This window comes from Podarcis melisellensis (genome assembly GCF_964234715.1).
Source record: "Podarcis melisellensis genome assembly, chromosome: 12".
Taxonomy (NCBI): domain Eukaryota; kingdom Metazoa; phylum Chordata; class Lepidosauria; order Squamata; family Lacertidae; genus Podarcis; species Podarcis melisellensis.
In genome coordinates this window covers 60,506,619-60,525,179 of record NC_138544.1, presented here as the reverse complement: position 1 = coordinate 60,525,179, position 18,561 = coordinate 60,506,619, and the positions used below count along the sequence as shown (strand labels likewise).

The 18,561-nt window shown below is 46.4% G+C and overlaps 1 protein-coding gene across 4 annotated transcripts in view; it reads right to left on the bottom strand.

Moving 5' to 3' along the window:
• The window catches only part of LOC309381090 (vomeronasal type-2 receptor 26-like), a 108,542-nt gene that overhangs the window by 25,185 nt on the left and 64,796 nt on the right, over positions 1-18,561 (bottom strand). Inside the window, exons 3-7 of one of the 4 annotated variants that reach the window (XM_081931538.1) lie at positions 11,734-11,794; positions 8,407-9,219; positions 4,931-5,158; positions 2,013-2,139; positions 909-1,851 (exon numbers count right to left, since the gene is read on the bottom strand). In XM_081931538.1, the coding sequence (XP_081787664.1) occupies positions 953-1,851; positions 2,013-2,139; positions 4,931-5,158; positions 8,407-9,219; positions 11,734-11,794 (2,128 nt within the window). In that variant the 3' untranslated portion in view covers positions 909-952. Of the gene's footprint in view, positions 1-908; positions 1,852-2,012; positions 2,140-4,930; positions 5,159-8,406; positions 9,220-11,733; positions 12,459-18,561 lie in introns of those variants that run through there. The other 3 variants (XM_081931537.1, XM_081931535.1, XM_081931536.1) reach the window with 3 other exon arrangements.

Below are 18,561 nucleotides of genomic sequence, written 5' to 3'. Positions count from 1 at the left end.
TGGATGGCACAAGGTCACATTCCATTCCTTCTGCTGTTTACTGACTAGGCTATGAGCTGCAGCCATAAATAACTCACAGAATGCATATCCATACTCCACCATTAAAATTCCTCTCTGGAGTTCTTCCTCGGCACACAGTTAAAGACAAGATCTTTTCTCAAATTCAGCCTCTTTGCCAGATACATTCAGCAGCAGGTCCTTCTTTTTTTCAGTGCACTAACAGCATTCCTAGTCTAGTCCAGTAATAATTTTAAATAAAGTCCATTCAACCTTGGTCAAGGGGGGAGAGCATAGTAAACCCTTATTAAATTCCTTGTTGAGCATAAATCAAAAGCCTGCCCCCTTTTTTCCGAAGTAGCAAACAGAAAAACCTAACAATGGCTACACAAGTCTCTTTCATTTTGAGGGGAGGGCAAGGAGAAAGGAGAGGATTTGAAAACCACAAAAGAGCATAAAGCACCTTGTCCCCCCCCCTTCCTTTCCTGGCTGTTTTTAGTGTTCTCAAGCTTCAAAGAAAACATTCAGATGCCTTCAAAGAGCCAAGCCCAGTTCTTTTGGCAGCTGACTGATTATATCAGAATTGCACTGAATTAACAAGTAGAATAAGGAAAATTAAAATATGTTGAGAATGCATAATTAAGGCATACATTTGTAGTAAATAATATACAAGACAGTATGTAAATTGCTATTCCCAATCAAATAATATTATCCACATATTATCCACAAAGATTAGTATTTTTTTAATTATCTTACTGCAATTATATCCAATCCTTTTCTGTCAATTACACAATAAAGATTGGGATATTCATGCTCCGTTACAGGAGTGTAAATGAACACAGTCTCTATCCAGAGAATAAAAGAGTAAAAAATGAATCTCCCACCCTCAGAGTTTCTGAATTGTTTTGCCTTTGCCTTTGGCTCAGTGGTTTGGCTCCTTCAATCCAAGGCCATCTTAAGTCCTTGTTCCCAGGTGCTCCTTTGTATTCAGATCAGGCCTCAGCACAATAACGTAGCACTTGGGGAGGAAGATGCAGCCCAGGAGCCCAGCACTGGAGGCCAACATAGAGAAGATCTGCACGGCCACCATGTACTTCCCCTTGGTGCTTAGGTAGGTGGGCACAAAAGACACCCAAACACTGCAGAAGACCAGCATGCTGAAGGTGATCAGCTTGGCTTCGTTGAAGGAGCCAGGCAGCTTCCTGGCTAGGAACGCCACCGTGAAGCAGGTGGCAGCCAAGAAGCCCAGGTAGCCGAGGGCAACGTAAAACATGGCCACAGAGCCTTCGTTGCATTGCAAGATGATCTCTTCCGCCTGGGAGTGCATGTCGGGCTCTGGGAATGGGGGAGAAGAGCCCAGCCAGATGGTGCAGATGAGAACTTGCACACCGGAGCAGGAGATGACAATGGAGTTGGCCAGACTCTTCCCTAGCCATCTCCTCACCCTGTTCCCTGGCCTTGTGGCCAGGAAGGCCAGCACCACCGTGATGGTCTTGGCCAAGAGAGAAGAAACAGCAACGGAGAAGATGATGCTGAAGGCCGTTTGTCGGAGAAGGCAGGTCGCTATCCTTGGTTGCCCAATGAAGAGGAAGGAGGACAAAGAGGAAAGCAGAAGGGAGGCGTGCAGGATGTAGGAGAGGTCCCGGTTGTTGGCTTTGACTATTGGGGTTTCTTTGTATTTAATGAAGATTCCTAACACAATGCCTGCTGTAGAAGATAAGAAGAGGACAATGGAAGCTAAGACGATCCCCAGATGTTCTTCATAAGCCAGGAAGGTCACAATCTTGGGGACACATTGATCTCTGTCCTTGTTTGGATGCTGATCTTCTGGGCATTTGGTGCAACGTTCTGCATCTGAGGAAGAGGAAAAGAGTGGCTTCAGCATGCCTTACATCCATGACCACCTGTGCTCCGGAAATTAGAATGTGTACAGAGGTAAAGAGTGGCAAGCAATTCTTTGTTCCTTTTTTGCAAAGGGCAAAAATGCTTCCTCTCTTGTAATCCTTCTCACCCACCTTCTTGGTTGGACATGGTTCCTTCCGCACATGGATCACAAGCATAGCAGCAAACAGTCTTTCCTTCTGGAACCACCTTTGCAAATCCAGGTTGACATATTTTGCTACACCTGGAACGAGGCACAGCCTAACCATGAAGATAAGAAGGTGCATGGAGAATCAATAAAAATGATACAGGGAGAGGGAAAGTAGGTGCATTAGGGGTATTTGTGTGTCTGGATTTTACCCACATGGTTTGGAAATGACCTAATAGGATCTCTTTTCCCCCTGACCCTGTCCACGTTTTGCACAGAAGCATCTCTTTGTTTGTTTGTTTGTTTGTTTGTTCATGCAAGTTTTATATCACACGTTTATATACAATGCAAAATGTTGGTGCTGATCTTTAAAGCCCTAAACAAACTTGGCCCTGTACGCTTGAAGGTGTGTCTCCTTCCCCTTTATCCCCTTTATCCCGCCCTGACCCTGAGGTCCAGGGCCTTCTGGCGGTTCCCTCCCTATGAGAAGTCAGGTTACAGGGAACCAGGCAGAGGGCCTTCTCGGTGGTGGCGACTGGAAGGCAGTCCTAGACAGAGAAGTATTAAATATTTCAGGTTTTATTGTACCAATTGGCTGTTCAGGGCTTTAATGTGGTTTTGCCAAACTTTAGGATTCGGATAATGTTCCACATGCCAAACCACAAGGTGCACACGCCTGGGTGTAAGACTTAGAGAAAGAGTTAGAGAAAGCCAGCCTCCTTTGATGCTGGGGTGTGTGGAAGGTGTGGGAAGGAGAGGAAGGGAGGAAGGGAGAAGTGGGGAAGAGAAGAGAGCTGGGTGCTGCTGGCTTTCCTCCCCAGGTGGACTGAGAGGGACCTGGCTGGGAAACATAGTCTGCCTTTTCTCAGGATGCCTGGGCGCTAGCGCATTCTTGAGCCTCCAGATTCCTCTCCCCTCTCAGCTGCTGTGGCAAGAAGGAGCAGCGCTGGCAGCTGAAACTGGGTGGAAAGGACACCACTGGTCCCCCTTCTAAGGTCCTTTGGCAAAAGAGGCTCCAGGAAGAGGACGAGCAGGATCTCCTAGCAGGGGCACCGACTTATAAAAAATATTGGGGGGGCCCATACCGGGGTCCTGCCCCGGGAAGTTTTCTAAATTTTAGATGAAAATTAGTGAGTTTTAAAGTTTTTTAAAAGTATTTTAGAGTCATATGATCAACATTAGAACCCCGAAAACTCGACTCTCTACAACTCCACACTCCGGGAAACGCGACAAGCCTGAAACACTTTTTGGCTTTGAAAAAAGAAACAAAACATAAACACGCACGGTATTTTCATAAAAAGCTAATTTAATTTACAGTAACAATTATGCTTATAGACTATTACAGAGCAGTGAATATATAGCTCTGAAAAGACTGAAATGATATTTAAATAAATCCTAAACTATCATTAAAAGAATAAAACATAAAATATTGCTGTCGCACGGTAATAGCACTTTGATTAATAAGTGAAATAGCTAATTTAAGCTTACTTTGAATAAGGCTGAGGGTTCATTAAATAAAAATAATATCTCAAAGTTAATGCTTTAATACAGTTAATAAAGTTAATACAGTATGCCTAATACTGTATGTAAATACTGTAATACTGTATGTAAATAACGGGCTTTAATTGGGTCTTACACCCTAAAAATATTTAAGTATTTGAAAATAACTAATACAGTACTATAGTAATATAGAAATACAGTACTAAACTAGTACTAATATTTCGAAACTGAAAATTTAACATTCTGTATGTATTTAATTCTCTATTTTATAAAGATTTTTAATATCTGACAGTGAGTTTGGAGTAGCCCAATGCAAAAATCCTGAGGATCCATGTGGATCCGTGCTTTGTAACCACGTTTTTGCACCACTGCGACCCTAGGCAACAGTGGGTGCATGATTTTTTTGGTGCAAGATGTAGCCATGGACATGCTATGTGATCTGATGGTGAATTTGGGGTGACCCAATGCAAAAATCCTGAGGATCCATGTGGATCCGTGCTTTGTAACCACGTTTTTGCACCACTGTGACCCCAGGCAACAGTGGGTGCGTGATTTTTTGGGTGCAAGATGTAGCCATGGACATGCTATGTGATCTGGTGGTGAATTTGGGGTGACCCAATGCAAAAATCCTGAGGGTCCATGTGGATCCGTGCTTTGTAACCACGTTTTTGCACCATTGTGGCCCCAGGCCACAGTGGGTGCATGATTTTTTTGGTGCAGGCTGTAGCCATGGACATGTAATGTGATCTGATGGTGAATTTGGGGTGACCCAATGCAAAAATCCTGAGGATCCATGTGGATCCGTGCTTTGTCACCACGTTTTAAATGGGGAGGGAAGGAAAAACACAGAAGGGACAAGAAGCACAAGAGGGGTGTGCGGAGAAGCAGCTGGCTAAGAATGCAGGCGAGGAGTTTAACGGCGTGGGGGGGAGGAAAGGAAGGCAAAAGTCCCCCCCCCAAGTCAGCCCTCCCTCTCTCTCTCTCTCTCTCTCTCTCTCTCCCACCTGGAGCCTGCACGCAGTGTGACTAGGAAAGAATTAGAAGGAAGGACTCGATCCTTTCCTTAACCCTCTGCTTGCCAGGAGGGCAGGGGATTCCCTGCTCTTTGTTGAGTTTGAGCAAACGCAGCAATAGAAGCGGGTGGGCAGTAAGACCCTGAGGCAGAATGCAGGAAAGGAGCAGCTTCCGCCTTCCCTCCGCCAGACCGCCCGATCTTATTTTTGCCTGATTTTTGCCTATTCGCTCAATAACACGCACAGAGCGAAATTCACGGTAATAATTTTTTTAAATTATTGGGGGGGCAGAGCCCCCCCAAACGAATTTTTGAGGGGGCTCGGGCCCCCTCAGGCCCCATGGAGTCGGCGCCTATGTCTCCTAGCCTTCTCCCTCGCTAACATCCCCTACCTTGTGAAACTTCTCAGGCCACTCAATGGCTTCTGGGTTGATGGTGAACTTGATGCCAGTAGATGCCTCTCTCCTTATACTGCCAATCTTCACCAAAGCATGAGACTCATTGGGAAACATCACCCAATTCATGATATCCAAGTCAGGAGGCAGCTCCCAATTCTCATCCAAACATATTGTGCCCCTGGAGGTATTCAAACACTGGATTTCTTGTAAGAAAGGGTGGAGCTGGAATGACAGGGAAAACAGCAGCATTTCATTGTTCCTCACTTGGAGCAAGGGGCTCTCCAAAATAAGATCAATGCAAATAATAAATAAGATTAATACAAGAGGCAATACAATCTTCTTCTTTTTTTAAGAACCAAATTGCCTAATGGACGCATCTGTCTACTGGAACTAGCTGAGAGAACATCATTTCCACAGGTGATGTCATGAATGAGCCAGCTCCCAGGGAAGGTTGCAGCCAACTGAAGAAAGCATCCAGGAAAAGAGAGGGTTAACTGCCTTGCAGGATGAGCATCGGCTAGTGCCTACTCCCCCACCCCCTTGGAATGCTTGCTGATGAGGGAATGGCGGAGAATGTAGTCAGGAACATAGTCAAAGCTCGCCGGAAGCACAAACCGGTGGGAAAGAATTAAGGGACAGCCTCTCAGAGAATGAGGAAGAGGAGGGGGTTGACTCACTCTCTCCAAGGTCTCGACAAATGGGAAGGCTTCAAGATAAGAAGGAAAACCAAAGATGTATGAAGTGAAAGTTCAGTTGCTTCTGGTTGCGCCGGAAGCATTCTTCAGAAGGGTCATCTTGACTGATGATGGCGGATGGTGTGTTAGAGCCGTCCGGATTTATCTGAAGAAGTGTGCATGCACACGAAAGCTCATACCAAGAACTAACTTAGTTGGTCTTTAAGGTGCTACTGGAAGGAATTTTTTTTGTTTTGACTATGGCAGACCAACACGGCTACCTATCTGTAACCGGATTTATCTGTTTGTTTTGACAATAAATCATCCTTTTTAATAAACTATGCTCACTGTGTTATCAAGCCAGGGACTGGACTCCTGACTGGTGACCACCTTATTTCTAGTGAAGATTGATCAGATCAGAAGAATTTTTATTTGCATCAGCCACAAGTCATAGCAATAAAATAACAAAATATACCAAAGATAGAGGTAAAAACTTTAACTAAAATAGAATGCATTTTGGGGTTTACATCAAATAATAGATCTTATTCTAATTGCCCCCCATTAAAGTCCTTGCAGTTTTTGCTCTCACCTGATCATCTTGATCTGCTAAAAGAAAGGACACAGTAGCAATGGTTGAGCGACCCGACATGGAAAATAAAAGAGGGGTAATAACCTCACTCCTCAAATCTTTATAAAGAGTGCAAACCAGAAGGACATGAACCGCTGACTCAGTACTGCCATTTCCACAGGGGTATGACCATTTTTCCAGTGGAATTTTTTGAAATCGACCCTCAAGTACAGCCAAAGGCAGTATATTCAACCTTGCAAAAGTGCAGCTATATTTTGGGATTGTTAAATTTTGCAGATAGGGTGCCAAATGTCAAGATGACCATGTGGAAAGTAGTCATACCATGGACAAAATTTCCTCATTATGGCCAGATTATTCTGTCGCTCGATATCATGTAGGCCAGTGGTAGCAAACTTATGGCACGTGTGCCAGAGGGGACACTCAGAGCCCTCTCTGTGGGCACGCACACCGTCGCCCCAGCACAGGGCTGGCAGAAGGTGAGAGCAGTGTGTCAAGACCTCAGCTCAACTTGGGCGGCCGGAGCGCCATGTGCGCGGCCGGTTGGCGTAGGAAACTGCACAGCAGGAGTGGGATGCGATGCCCGTCAAGGCACTGGCTCTCTCTAAAACAGAGCTTGCAGCTCTTCTTTGGCCCTAGTTCATTGCGCCCAATTGCACGGAGGCTTCCAGAACATATTGTGGCAACTAGTATTTTGCGCGAGCAGGTTGCAAAATAGCACCCCAATGGTTATGGCGGGGCCTCAGTTTCGGAAGCTGCACAAGCAGGACAGCAAAGAGCCGCAATCCCCAAACTGGCCCGTCTGCTGCAGCACCTTTAGGGCTTCTTTTGCTCAGCTGCTCGGCACAGGATGCCCAGACTGAGAAGGCACCCTTGTGGCCAGGGAGGGGCAAAGGGAAGGGGCGAGTGGGGCATTGGTCCCATTCAGATACTTGATGCTGTCCCCACGCAGGCGCTCATGTTTTCAGAGGCTGAGCGTGGATCCTGGGACTTGTGTCTGAGTAGAAGAGCCTTGGATGGGGCGTCAGGGGGTGCAAAACGGAGCCACAACCCCCGGGGCGCACGTTTTTCCTTGGGGAGCCTCTGCTGTGGGTGGGGAAGGCGCAGCTGTCTGCACGTGCTCAGAGGTGCGCTGCCGCTTTGGTGAGCCGCTGAGAGTTCTGGATGGGCCTTTTCTGTGGGGGGTTGTGTTATTTGGTTATATGTTATGTATTTTTTCTTCTCATTTTGTGTCTTTATGCTGTGAAGTGCCCTGTGATCTTTCCACCAAGGATGGGATCATGGTGGACTGAAGGTCTTTCAAAGACTTCTTGCCCACAGAGATAGTAGCCTGGGGTTGGATGATAGCCAGACTCAAGCTTGGCTGTCAGATTTCTCTTCTGAAAAGAAGTTGAAATGAAGCAATTAACCTCTGGTTGCTTTGAAAAGTTGGATTGTTGTTTTCCTGCTCTGTGACTCAAGTGACTACAAACCATGGATCATCATCTTGCCCAAACCATGCTGCTGTCCCATTATTATGGACCACAAAGACCTCCCTTTCTTAATGATCTTTGGAATGGAAGGCCATATTACACCGGTCCTGAAAGACCTGCATTGGCTCCCAGTACGTTTCCGAGCACAAGTCTTGGTGCTGACCTTGAAAGCCCTAAGCGGCCTCGGCCCAATGGACCTGAAGGAGCATCTCCACCCCCATCATTCAGCCGGGACACTGAGTTCCAGCGCCAAGGGTTTTATGGCAGTTCCCTCCCTACAAGAAGTGAGGTTGCAGGGAACCAGGCAGAGGGCCTTCTCGGTGGTGGCGCCTGCCCTGTGGAACGCCCTCCCATCAGGTGTCAAGGGAATAAACAAATATCTGACTTTTAGATGACATCTGAAGGTAGCCCTATTTAGGGAAGTTTTTAAGGATTGCTGTTTTATCATGTTTTTGATATCCTGTTGTAAGCCGCCAAGAGTGGGCAGGGTATAATTTTTTTAAAATTATTTTATTTTATTTTATTTTATTTTTTATTTCATTTACAAGTGTTTCTGAATCTGTCAGAAAAAACCAGAACCTTGTGAGTTAACTGTTTTCCACACTAAAGAAGAATCATTGAGTAAAAGCAACAAAGAGCTGGATTCACTGTGTGGATTGAGAAACCTTTGTCTCACTCCTACATTTATTCCACAGTTAGGACAATGTATTGCAGTTTACAGAAGGAGGAAGGAAATACCTGCCATGGCTGAAGTCTTCCTTGTTCCCGTTCGGCTCCACCTCCCACCATCAGCATCTGCCGTGTTCTAGATGAAAACGCAGCATTCAAGGCCTGGGCTGCCGCTTGAACATTGATGTAAGTGCCATAGCTGTCGGCAGACAGGACTCTCTCAATCTCCCCTTGGGGCAAAGACTCCCGTTCCTCCTTCTCTCTGCATCTTATCCGGCATTTTGGGGATAACACATGCTTGGAATATGAACAGTCAAATGTTTCATTCAAAAAATAGAAAAGGTGATTGGACAGTGATTCATCGTAACCATGTTTGGTGCTCCTTATTCTGGTCTTAATTGCGAAAGAGAGAGAACCATGAATGTACTGGAAGTACAGAGTAGGGAAAGCCAAGCTAGCGCTGATGCTCAGGAAAGCTGTTGTGATCCAGACTTTGGCCCCTATTTCCATCCCATAATACATACATAGCTGCATTATTATTAGGATTCCCACTGTATCAGTTACATAGCAAACAAATACCCCAACTTGTCTCCATCTGGAAAAAGCTTCAGTTGGGTACCTCTCTTGATATACATCATCTTCTGTTAATATTTCTGACAAGACAATGCAGATCCCTCTTCTGATCATCAGAGGTGTCATAATGCTCTCAAACCTTTCTCCACTGTCATTGTCTGAAGCCAAGAGACCAATCCAGTTCCATCTGAAATGGAGGAGCAACTCCACGATCCCTTGGTACTGACTTTCCTCTTTGGGCAGCATCTGGTAGAGGAAAGGGAACTGTGTTTTATCTTCAAGAACCTGGGCTCTGAAGCCATAACTGAGCTGGTGAGGAAAGGAAAGAGTAATTGTTTTGGATATACAGGTGGTACATGACACCAGTCAAGCTCACAAAAATATATCATTTGCCCAATAATAAATGCTGGAAAGGTAAAGAGACTGAAGGTACATTCTTTCACCTTTGGTGGACGTGCCCAAGGATTAAGGCTTTCTGGGAGATGATTTATAATGAAATGAAAAAGGTATTTAAATATACCTTCCTGAAGAAACCAGAGGACTTTCTCCTGGGCCTGGTCGGCCAATTGCTGCCAAAGAAGGATAGAACTTTCTTTATGTATGCCACAACAGCAGCAAGAATACTCATCGCAAAGTACTGGAAGACACAAGATCTACCCACCCAGGAAGAATGGCAGATGAAGGTGACGGAATACATGGAACTGGCGGAAATGACTGGCAGAATCCGAGACCAGGGAGAAGAGTCGGTGGAAGAAGATTGGAAGAAATTTAAAGTTTATTTACAGAAACATGGTAAAATTAAGGAATGTTAGAAGGAGGCTGGAATGAAGTTATGTGGCTTCAGCAGAAATATTATAAAGGACTAAGTAAAAATAGACTTAATGGATGAAAGGAGGAAAGGTAAAGTTACATTATATTAAGATTAATTATAGGATAAAAATTGGGAAGGATAGAAAGGATTTGTTGAAATAGCTAACCGAACTAGAATACAAAAAAGGGAGGTGTGAGGAGGTCAAGGAAACAAGCAAATGAAAGATAAGTTAGGGGAAGGCTTGTTGTGCTTTTTTGTTGTTGTTGTTGTTTTAATTGTTTCTATTTTTCTATTTTTCTGTTTTTTTACAAGTTTGTGTTTAACTTGGTGTGTTTTCTTTTTCTTTTTGTAACCTTTAAAACCTTAATATATATATATATATTTTTAAAAAAGAATGCTCCAACTACCGCACAATTGCACTCATTTCACACGTTAGCAAGGTTATGCTTAAAATTCTACAAGGCAGGCTCAAGCAGTATGTGGACCGAGAACTCCCAGAAGTGCAAGCTGGATTTCGAAGGGGCAGAGGAACCAGAGACCAAATTGCAAACATGCGCTGGATTATGGAGAAAGCTAGAGAGTTCCAGAAAGACATCTACTTCTGCTTCATTGACTATGCAAAAGCCTTTGACTGTGTCGACCACGGCAAACTATGGCAAGTTCTTAAAGAAATGGGAGTGCCAGATCACCTCATCTGTCTCCTGAGAAATCTCTATGTGGGACAAGAAGCTACAGTTAGAACTGGATATGGAACAACTGATTGGTTCAAAATTGGGAAAGGAGTACGACAAGGCTGTATTTTGTCTCCCTGCTTATTTAACTTATATGCAGAATTCATCATGCGAAAGGCTGGGCTGGATGAATCCCAAGCCGGAATTAAGATCGCCGGAAGAAATATCAACAACCTCAGATATGCAGATGACACAACCTTGATGGCAGAAAGTGAGGAGGAATTAAAGAACCTTTTAATGAGGGTGAAAGAGGAGAGCGCAAAATATGGTCTGAAGCTCAACATCAAAAAAACGAAGATCATGGCCACTAGGTCCATCACCTCCTGGCAAATAGAAGGGGAAGAAATGGAGGTAGTGAGAGATTTTACTTTCTTGGGCTCAATGATCACTGCAGATGGTGACAGATAGGTAGCCGTGTTGGTCTGCCATAGTCAAAACAAAACAAAATAAAAAAATTCCTTCTAGTAGCACCTTAAAGACCAACTAAGTTAGTTCTTGGTGTGAGCTTTCGTGTGCATGCACACTTCTTCAGATACAGCTGGACCATCAAGAAGGCTGATCGCCGAAGAATTGATGCTTTTGAATTATGGTGCTGGAGGAGACTCTTGAGAGTCCCATGGACTGCAAGAAGATCAAACCTATCCATTCTTAAGGAAATCAGCCCTGAGTGCTCACTGGAAGGACGGATCCTGAAGCTGAGGCTCCAGTACTTTGGCCACCTCATGAGAAGAGAAGACTCCCTGGAAAAGACCCTGATGTTGGGAAAGATGGAGGGCGCAAGGAGAAGGGGATGATGGAGGACGAGATGGTGGGACAGTCATCTTGAAGCTACCAGCATGAGTTTGACCAAACTGTGGGAGGCAGTGGAAGACAGGAGTGCCTGGCGGGCTCTGGTCCAGGGGGTCACAAAGAGGTGGACATGACTAAACGACTAAACAACAACAATTTCAACAAAAGTGATATAATAAGATTAACAAAATAATATGCTATGGGACAATATTAACACCCTCAACAAACCAGCAACCAGAAATGAACTGAGCATTCTTGAATTCATGCACCCAGTCTCCCCACCGCATGATCTCTCTCTCGATTCATTTCACTAAAAGACACATGCAGATCATGTCCATGGCAGCAGCTCAGGGCTGGAAGGTGGGGCAAGGCAGGTGGGAGAATCCTTGGCCGGATGGCCAGCACATAGCTCAGGGTTTCCCCCCTTAACTCCCCCCAGGAGAAAGTAGAGTTTCAGTCTCTGTCCCTCCAAGGACTCTGTCCCATTCATACCTGTGGGATTTTGTAGATGCCTGACATGGTGGAAATCTCCTTTGAGATGTCAGAATCACTCCTTCCAAGAACAGCCAGAAGGGGATTCTCTTCTCCGCAGTGATAATTGGGAATGTTTCTTCCGCTGCCTGCAAGCAGCTCTAGCATGGCATCTGAAGTCATCCTGGCATCAAAATAGTTCTCATAGAGGTTGTAGCCCAGGGTGATGTTGGGTAAGAGCCTGAGATCCCGGTTGATCTCCTGGATGGTGAACAGGAAGGACAGGGTGTGCCAGTAGTACCTAGTTGTCTCACTGCAATAAGTGGATCAATTAAAAAGAGTGAAACCGCTACTCACAGTTGAATGAAAACAAACATGATATGATTCACAAAGATTAGTATCTATTTAATCATCTTATTGGATTTATATCCAACCCTTTTCTGTCCATTATACAATATAGATTTGAAGATTTGTTCTCCAAACCAGGAGTGTAGATGCACACAGTATTTCTCCAGAGAATAAAACTGAGTAAGAGAATGAATCTCCGAACTCCAACATTTTTGAAGTACTGGGAAATTGCTGCAAATGTTTTGCCTTTGCTTTTGCCTCAGTGGGTTGGCTCCTTCAAAGGGGGGCTGTACACATTCCCCAGCTCTTATTCAGAAGGAAAATTGGGGGTCAAGTAGGGGGGGTTGTCGAGGGTGACCAGTGGGTTAGTTAGGAGCAATTTGAGTCCAGGACCTCAAAACATCTTTACTTAATAGGAGGATGAGAGAGGAGGAGTAAGAGAATTGTTCATGTTTAAGAGATCTGACACCATAGCATGGGAGTCTCCTGACTTTTATTGTTTTATTTATTCATTTTATAGAAAGCATACCTTTCTCTCTATTCAGCCAACAAACGTCACACAGAGGATCTTAACATTTTATATTCAAAACTATTGCATTCCTTAAAGGCAATTCTGACTAGGCAGTTTATAAATTGTACCAATAGAAGACTAATAAATCAAATCTTGGAACCGTAGAAACTGTCTGAGTCTCATGCCATCCTCACCTCCTTTCTGCAGGTGGGAAACATCAGGGGATCCCTTTGATCCCTGACCAGATTCTCTTGCATTCTTCTCTCACCAACCTTTAAGATGCAAGGAACTGGGAGAGGCTTTGGGAGAAATCTTTTACTGGACTCCAACTCCCATCAGCCCCAGCCATCAAGGCCAAAGGTCAGTCAGGCAAGAGGGGAGCTGTAGTCCAGCGATCTCTGGAGGACCCCAGACTGCCCAGCCTTGAGATAGGAATCTCCCCTTCAGAGATAGGGGCCTGGGGTGCTTAAGGACTTTGACACCCCTCTGTAAAGAATTACTTACTACAAAATCATGGTGAAGGGCGTCTGACGAAAATCAAATGGACCACGTAGCAAAATACGTTTTGGTGATACGATTCCACCAATGAGAAAGTCTCCAGGCCGGAAGTAATTGCGAGCATCAATTTGATCTCTGATCAGATTCAAGGGGCATTTTGCCTTCTGCTTCACACAAACTCTTTGGGAGCAAATTAGCAGCAGGAGCAGCAAGGATCTCATCCTGGCTCTGCCTCCTTCAGGTCTGTTACTCATGTCTCCTCTTACCTCCTGACCCAGCCAAGCAGGAGAATCACAAGACTCTCGCAAGACCAAAGCTGCAGTGGCTTTCCTGGAGGGGGGGGGGCTCAGCTCTGGCTTCCCTCTTCCCCCCAGCCCTTCACCTGCTCCAAATCCCGACTCACTCTGTCTCCAACACAGGAAATACTGTCTGCAAGGCCTTTTTCTTTTTCACTCACGGTACAATTTATAATGTCATGCTGTTGGTGCTTCTGATGCATTCTCCAGAAACATCTCTTGGGCTTTTAGAAGATGAAATCACTATGATTTTGATAATTATAAGGGGAAGAAATCTCACCTAGATAACTTTCTGGCGTCTTGAATCCTCAAGCAGCAGCTGCAGAGCTGGAGGAAAACACGTTTGCAATGCTGCTCTAACATTTGGCATAAATCAATAGGGGGGCAGAGTTTGGCCTGAAATTTGTGCACAGGACCTCCAGAGAGAGACCTGCACCTGGATCTGACCAAAGGCCCAACTAGTGCAACACCCTGTAGCTCACAGTGGGAAACTAGAGACGCAGGACCGGAGGGTCCCAAGGGAGCTGCTCACACCTTCTCAAAGAATTTGGGTGCATAAAGCTTGAAAAGGCTACAAGCCCCCAAAGTCCTGCTCTGCCTCCACAGGGGAGAGGGCCGTTGTGCTCAGGTCCAGCCAGGGCTTTTGATGGAGACATTGGGTTGTCCACTGTGAGAATAGGATGAGGAATGACAATGAGCCGTTGGCCTAAATAAGCCAGCAGACCTCTCAGATTCCCAGGGCTGTTATTTCATAGTTGCATTGCTGATACATGAGTTCCATCAGAAGCACTGTGCTTCTTTCATGGAGCCACGGATGGTAAGAGGAAGGACCTTTGGCCAATCCTCACTGTGATCAACTCCCCCCTTGAAACCTATCTCCCCACTTTGGAAGGACGTGTGGATCCAGAATTGGCCTCCACAATCACTTATGTTCACGGATGACCCATCTTACGTAGTTACAACGGATCTCCAAAGAGAGAACAGAGATGACGCCTGCCCATGTTTGCATCAATATGTCCTCTCAAAGTACGGCAATCTGCAACAATAGCCCCCCATGCCAGTTCTCTCCCAACAGAGGCTCACTTCCAGGGGATGAGTTTTAAGGGCCAACATGCCATAACCACTGCTGTCAAAAGATGATTGCAGCACAGCCCCCCCCCCATACCTGCTCAGGGCAATTCTCAGGCCATTGTGCTGCTTTTGTGAATGGGACTCTCTCCTGTGTCAATGGCACACTGTGGGCAATCTTGTCAGGCATCATGGGAACCCTGGTCTGCCATGAATCCCCAAGCACACAGTCACGGAGGCTCCTCCTCCTCAGCAGAAAGGTCCAGAAGAGTTTTTCTTCATGGTGGCAATTGACAATGGACATAGCAATGTTTTCCCATCCTATTGGTTACCGTATTTTTCGCTCTATAAGACACACTTTTTCCTTCCTAAAAAGTAAGGGGAAATGTGCGTGCGTCTTATGGAGTGAATGCAGGCTGCGCAGCTATCGCTGAAGCCAGAAGAAGAAGAGGGATTGCTGCACAGCGATCCCTCTTGCTGTTCTGGCTTCAGGGATAGCTGTGCAAAGCCTCTTCAGGGCAGTGGGAGCGTTCCTCCCGCTGCCCTGAAGAGGCTTTGCGTTGCTTTCACTGAAGCCAGAAGAGCAAGAGGGATCGCTGTGCAGCAATCCCTCTTGCTATTCTGGTTTCTGGGATTCAGAATATTTCCCCCCCTTGTTTTCCTCCTCCAAAAACTAGGTGCGTCTTATGGTCGGTGGCGTCATATAGAGTGAAAAATACGGTACTTGTGTTGTCATTCAAATGGAACTTGTGATAACTATTCAGAACCTCAATGCATTACGAAAACTCTGTCTGGAAAGGTGTAAGCCCTGCAATTCACAACTGACTTGATTGGCATGTAATTTCTGTTGGATATCGATCTGCCGTGACACCTGATTACTTTATGATCGTCAATCAGCAGTTTATAACGGGTCCGGCACACTTCTTCAAAGCTGCGCCACTGTTGCTCCCTTCAGGTCACGGCTTAGCAGAGTAGAACAAAGCGGTGTAAAGCAGTCTTACTTCCTTCAGGCAAGCATACACAGACAGCTCCGTCTATTTACAGCTCTTTATTGAAACATTTCATCAACAGAATCCATCACTGCTTGCGGCCATATCCAAAGGCACTTCTTTCTCTCTCAGAGACACAGAGAGAACTGAAAGTACAGGAAACAAGCTCCTCCTTAGCTTCTGTCTCCTCCCAGCTTCTAAAAACTGACGTCAGCAGGTGACGCATACCAGAACATTTAACCAGTTAACTTCTGAACTACCACACCCCCCTTTGCGTCCCTGCGTGGTACCTGTGCAACACCTGTAGTAACACCTTGTGAGATCAATCCCTTCCCCAATGCCTTGTGTCCCCCCCTTAGCATACCTGTCAGGCATCTGTGGAATCACCTCACAACTCTCAGAATCGCACTGTGCGAAACTTACCCACGCACCTGTGGCCTGGTACCTCTCTGGTGGGATACCCTTAGTTGTGCGACTGGATCGCCTAGGCACAAACTCAGGTGTTTCCTCTGGCTCACGGTCACCAGCCGGTGTGTCCTCTGCATCACGGGATTCCCCCTCTGACTTAAAGCGTCTTCGAATCCTCTCCATCACACTCACAGGAGAACTAGGCTCACTTTTGGGCACTCGCTTAACAACTTGTGGAGATGCCCCATCCTGCTCTTGACCCTGGTCAGTGACCTGGTCGTCATCAGCAGCCTCAGCCCCTCCTTCCTCCTCATCAGAACTGTCCTCTGGATCAGAGAGACAATCTGAGAGAAGATCACACTGGACAAACCTTTTTGGCTTCTCATCCTGCTCAAAGAATTCAGCGTGTTTACTGATCAGCACTTTACTCTGATCACCTGATGGGTAAGCAAACCGCCATGCACGAGCTTCTGGCTCATACCCACAGAAGATCATTTTCTGGAACTTGGCTCCATCTGGCCCTCGCAAAGCCTCAGGCACAGGGACAACCGCAGATGAACCAAACTTGCGCAGAAAATGAATCTGGGGTTTTCTGCCATTCAACAAAGAAAACGGGGTGTCACCTACCAGCGAATTGTAGGTCCTATTCCAGGTGAAGCATACGCATCTGGTTGCCTCCAGCCAAAACCTAGGAGGTAACCCAGACTCTTTAAGCATCACCTGTGCTGCTTTGACCAGAGCCTCACCTCTAAGCTCTGCTACCCCCCTCTGCTGGGGGTCTGTAACTGTGTGACGTATCCCTTTCTTGTGAAAGAACTTCTGCAAAGCAGAACCAGTGTACTTAGCATTTCTGTCACTGATGATCGCTTGCACTCTGGTGGAGAACCTTAGTTCCACTCCCTCAATCCGGCTCCTGATCAGCTGTGCTGCATCCTCCTTGGATTTGAGACCAAAACTCCAGGAATTCTGCGAAAAACTGTCGTGAACCGTTAGCAGAAACCTGGCCCCTCCCAGACCCTTTTCCTCGACAGGACTGAACAAATCTATGTGTACCAGCTCAAAGGGTTTAGTGGTTACCCTTTCCACCTTTGGGTAACTGCACCCTTTTACCTTTCTCTGTCTGCAAGTGTCACAATTAATGGCACTTCCACAATTTTTAATCCTACACCCCTTGGCAACCTCGGGCAGAGTCTGCAAGTCCTCTACCGACCCATGAATTGTTCTCTGATGCCATACGCATGCACATTTAACATCATGAGCGGGAATTGTAGTATGCTGATTGGGAACTGTAGCACGCAACATTTGTGCTTTCTCAGCCTTCCCCTCACCCCCAAGAGACGTTTTAAGAATGAAAAGATCATTCTGTCCCCTCTTAACCTTGGCCAGTATCCTCTCCCCTTTGGAGATTGTGCAGACATCATTTTCAAAACAAACTTTGCACCCCTTCTTTAACAAATAAGGCACAGACAAAAGACAGTGAGGCATCTCTGGGATGGTGCACACTTCGACCTGCTCCTGCAAAACAGAAAGGAACAATGTACCACAGTTAGTGACATTTTTCCGCTGTCCATTAGCAAATAAAACAGTTTGCCCCGTGGAAATTGCTTTGCAATTCCACAACTTGACTGCAGGTGTCTCAGGAACCATGTTGCGGTTAGCTGCAGAGTCAATAACAAAGCAGAGCTCGGAATTTTCCACACGGCTGTTTTCGAACAAAGCCATGCTCGCAGAGACTTGATAAGACTCTTCCTGTTTACCACGACCACCTGGTTCAGTTCCACGCCTGCCTGTCTTCCCAGGCCTGTTGCCATGGAAACCCGCCTGGTTCCCATGAGAAGTGTCCTTGCCAACATCCTGCCTCGGCTCTCTGCTCCGGTGGGGGCAACTGCCACACAGATGTTGAACTCCAGTGGAAAAACACTGCCCGGGGCTACTCCCAGCTGGCCTGGCCTTCCTCCTTCTGGAACGGCGCCTCCCACCAGCCTGGCCCCCCCTGAAGCTGCTCTTCGCTTCAGCACTAGTGGAAAGTCCTTTAAACTTGCCTTTGGAACTCTTCGCCCCCCCGATCTGCGCACCAGCGCTCCTTGAGGCCGATTGGGGAATAGGGGGTACCTGTCCAGCGTCTGCAGGGCTTTGGCCTTCCGCTGAAGCTTCACACAAACCCTTCAGCACATTCCAGGCAGCCCACACTGATTTCATGCCCTCCAAGTGGGGTCTCAGCGATGCATGAACGCATGCTCTGAGCATATCCAGCTCCCTTTGCATTTTCTGCTGGCTATCTTCAGCCACCGCAGCCTCACAGCCTGCAACGTCTCCAGCCGCTTTGGCGCTGGGGGGTGGTGGTAGTGGCTCCCTTTGGCTTGTTCCCCAAAGCCCATGGATCAGGAACCAACCCCTTATTGTTCTGCTCCATGTTGCCCAATTTCTCAGGGTGAGCTTTTCCACCGGTATATCATGGCTCTCTGCCATCTTCTCCCGTTCTCCCAAGGGGCCCCTTAGCTGTACTTACTCCGTACCAGCTGCTTGGCTCTCCCTTCCGTGGAGAAATGACTTTCCAGCTGCTCTTCAGCTCGGCTGCTTCTTAGCTTCCAGCTCTGTGTCTCAGCAGCTTCCTTGCCTCTTAGACGCAGGCAAACACCTCATTCTGCTCTCTGGCATCCAGTCAGCTCCCGTTCCTCAGAACGCCGACTTCAAAGCATTCCTGAAGCTCACATTGACTGCTTTACGAGCG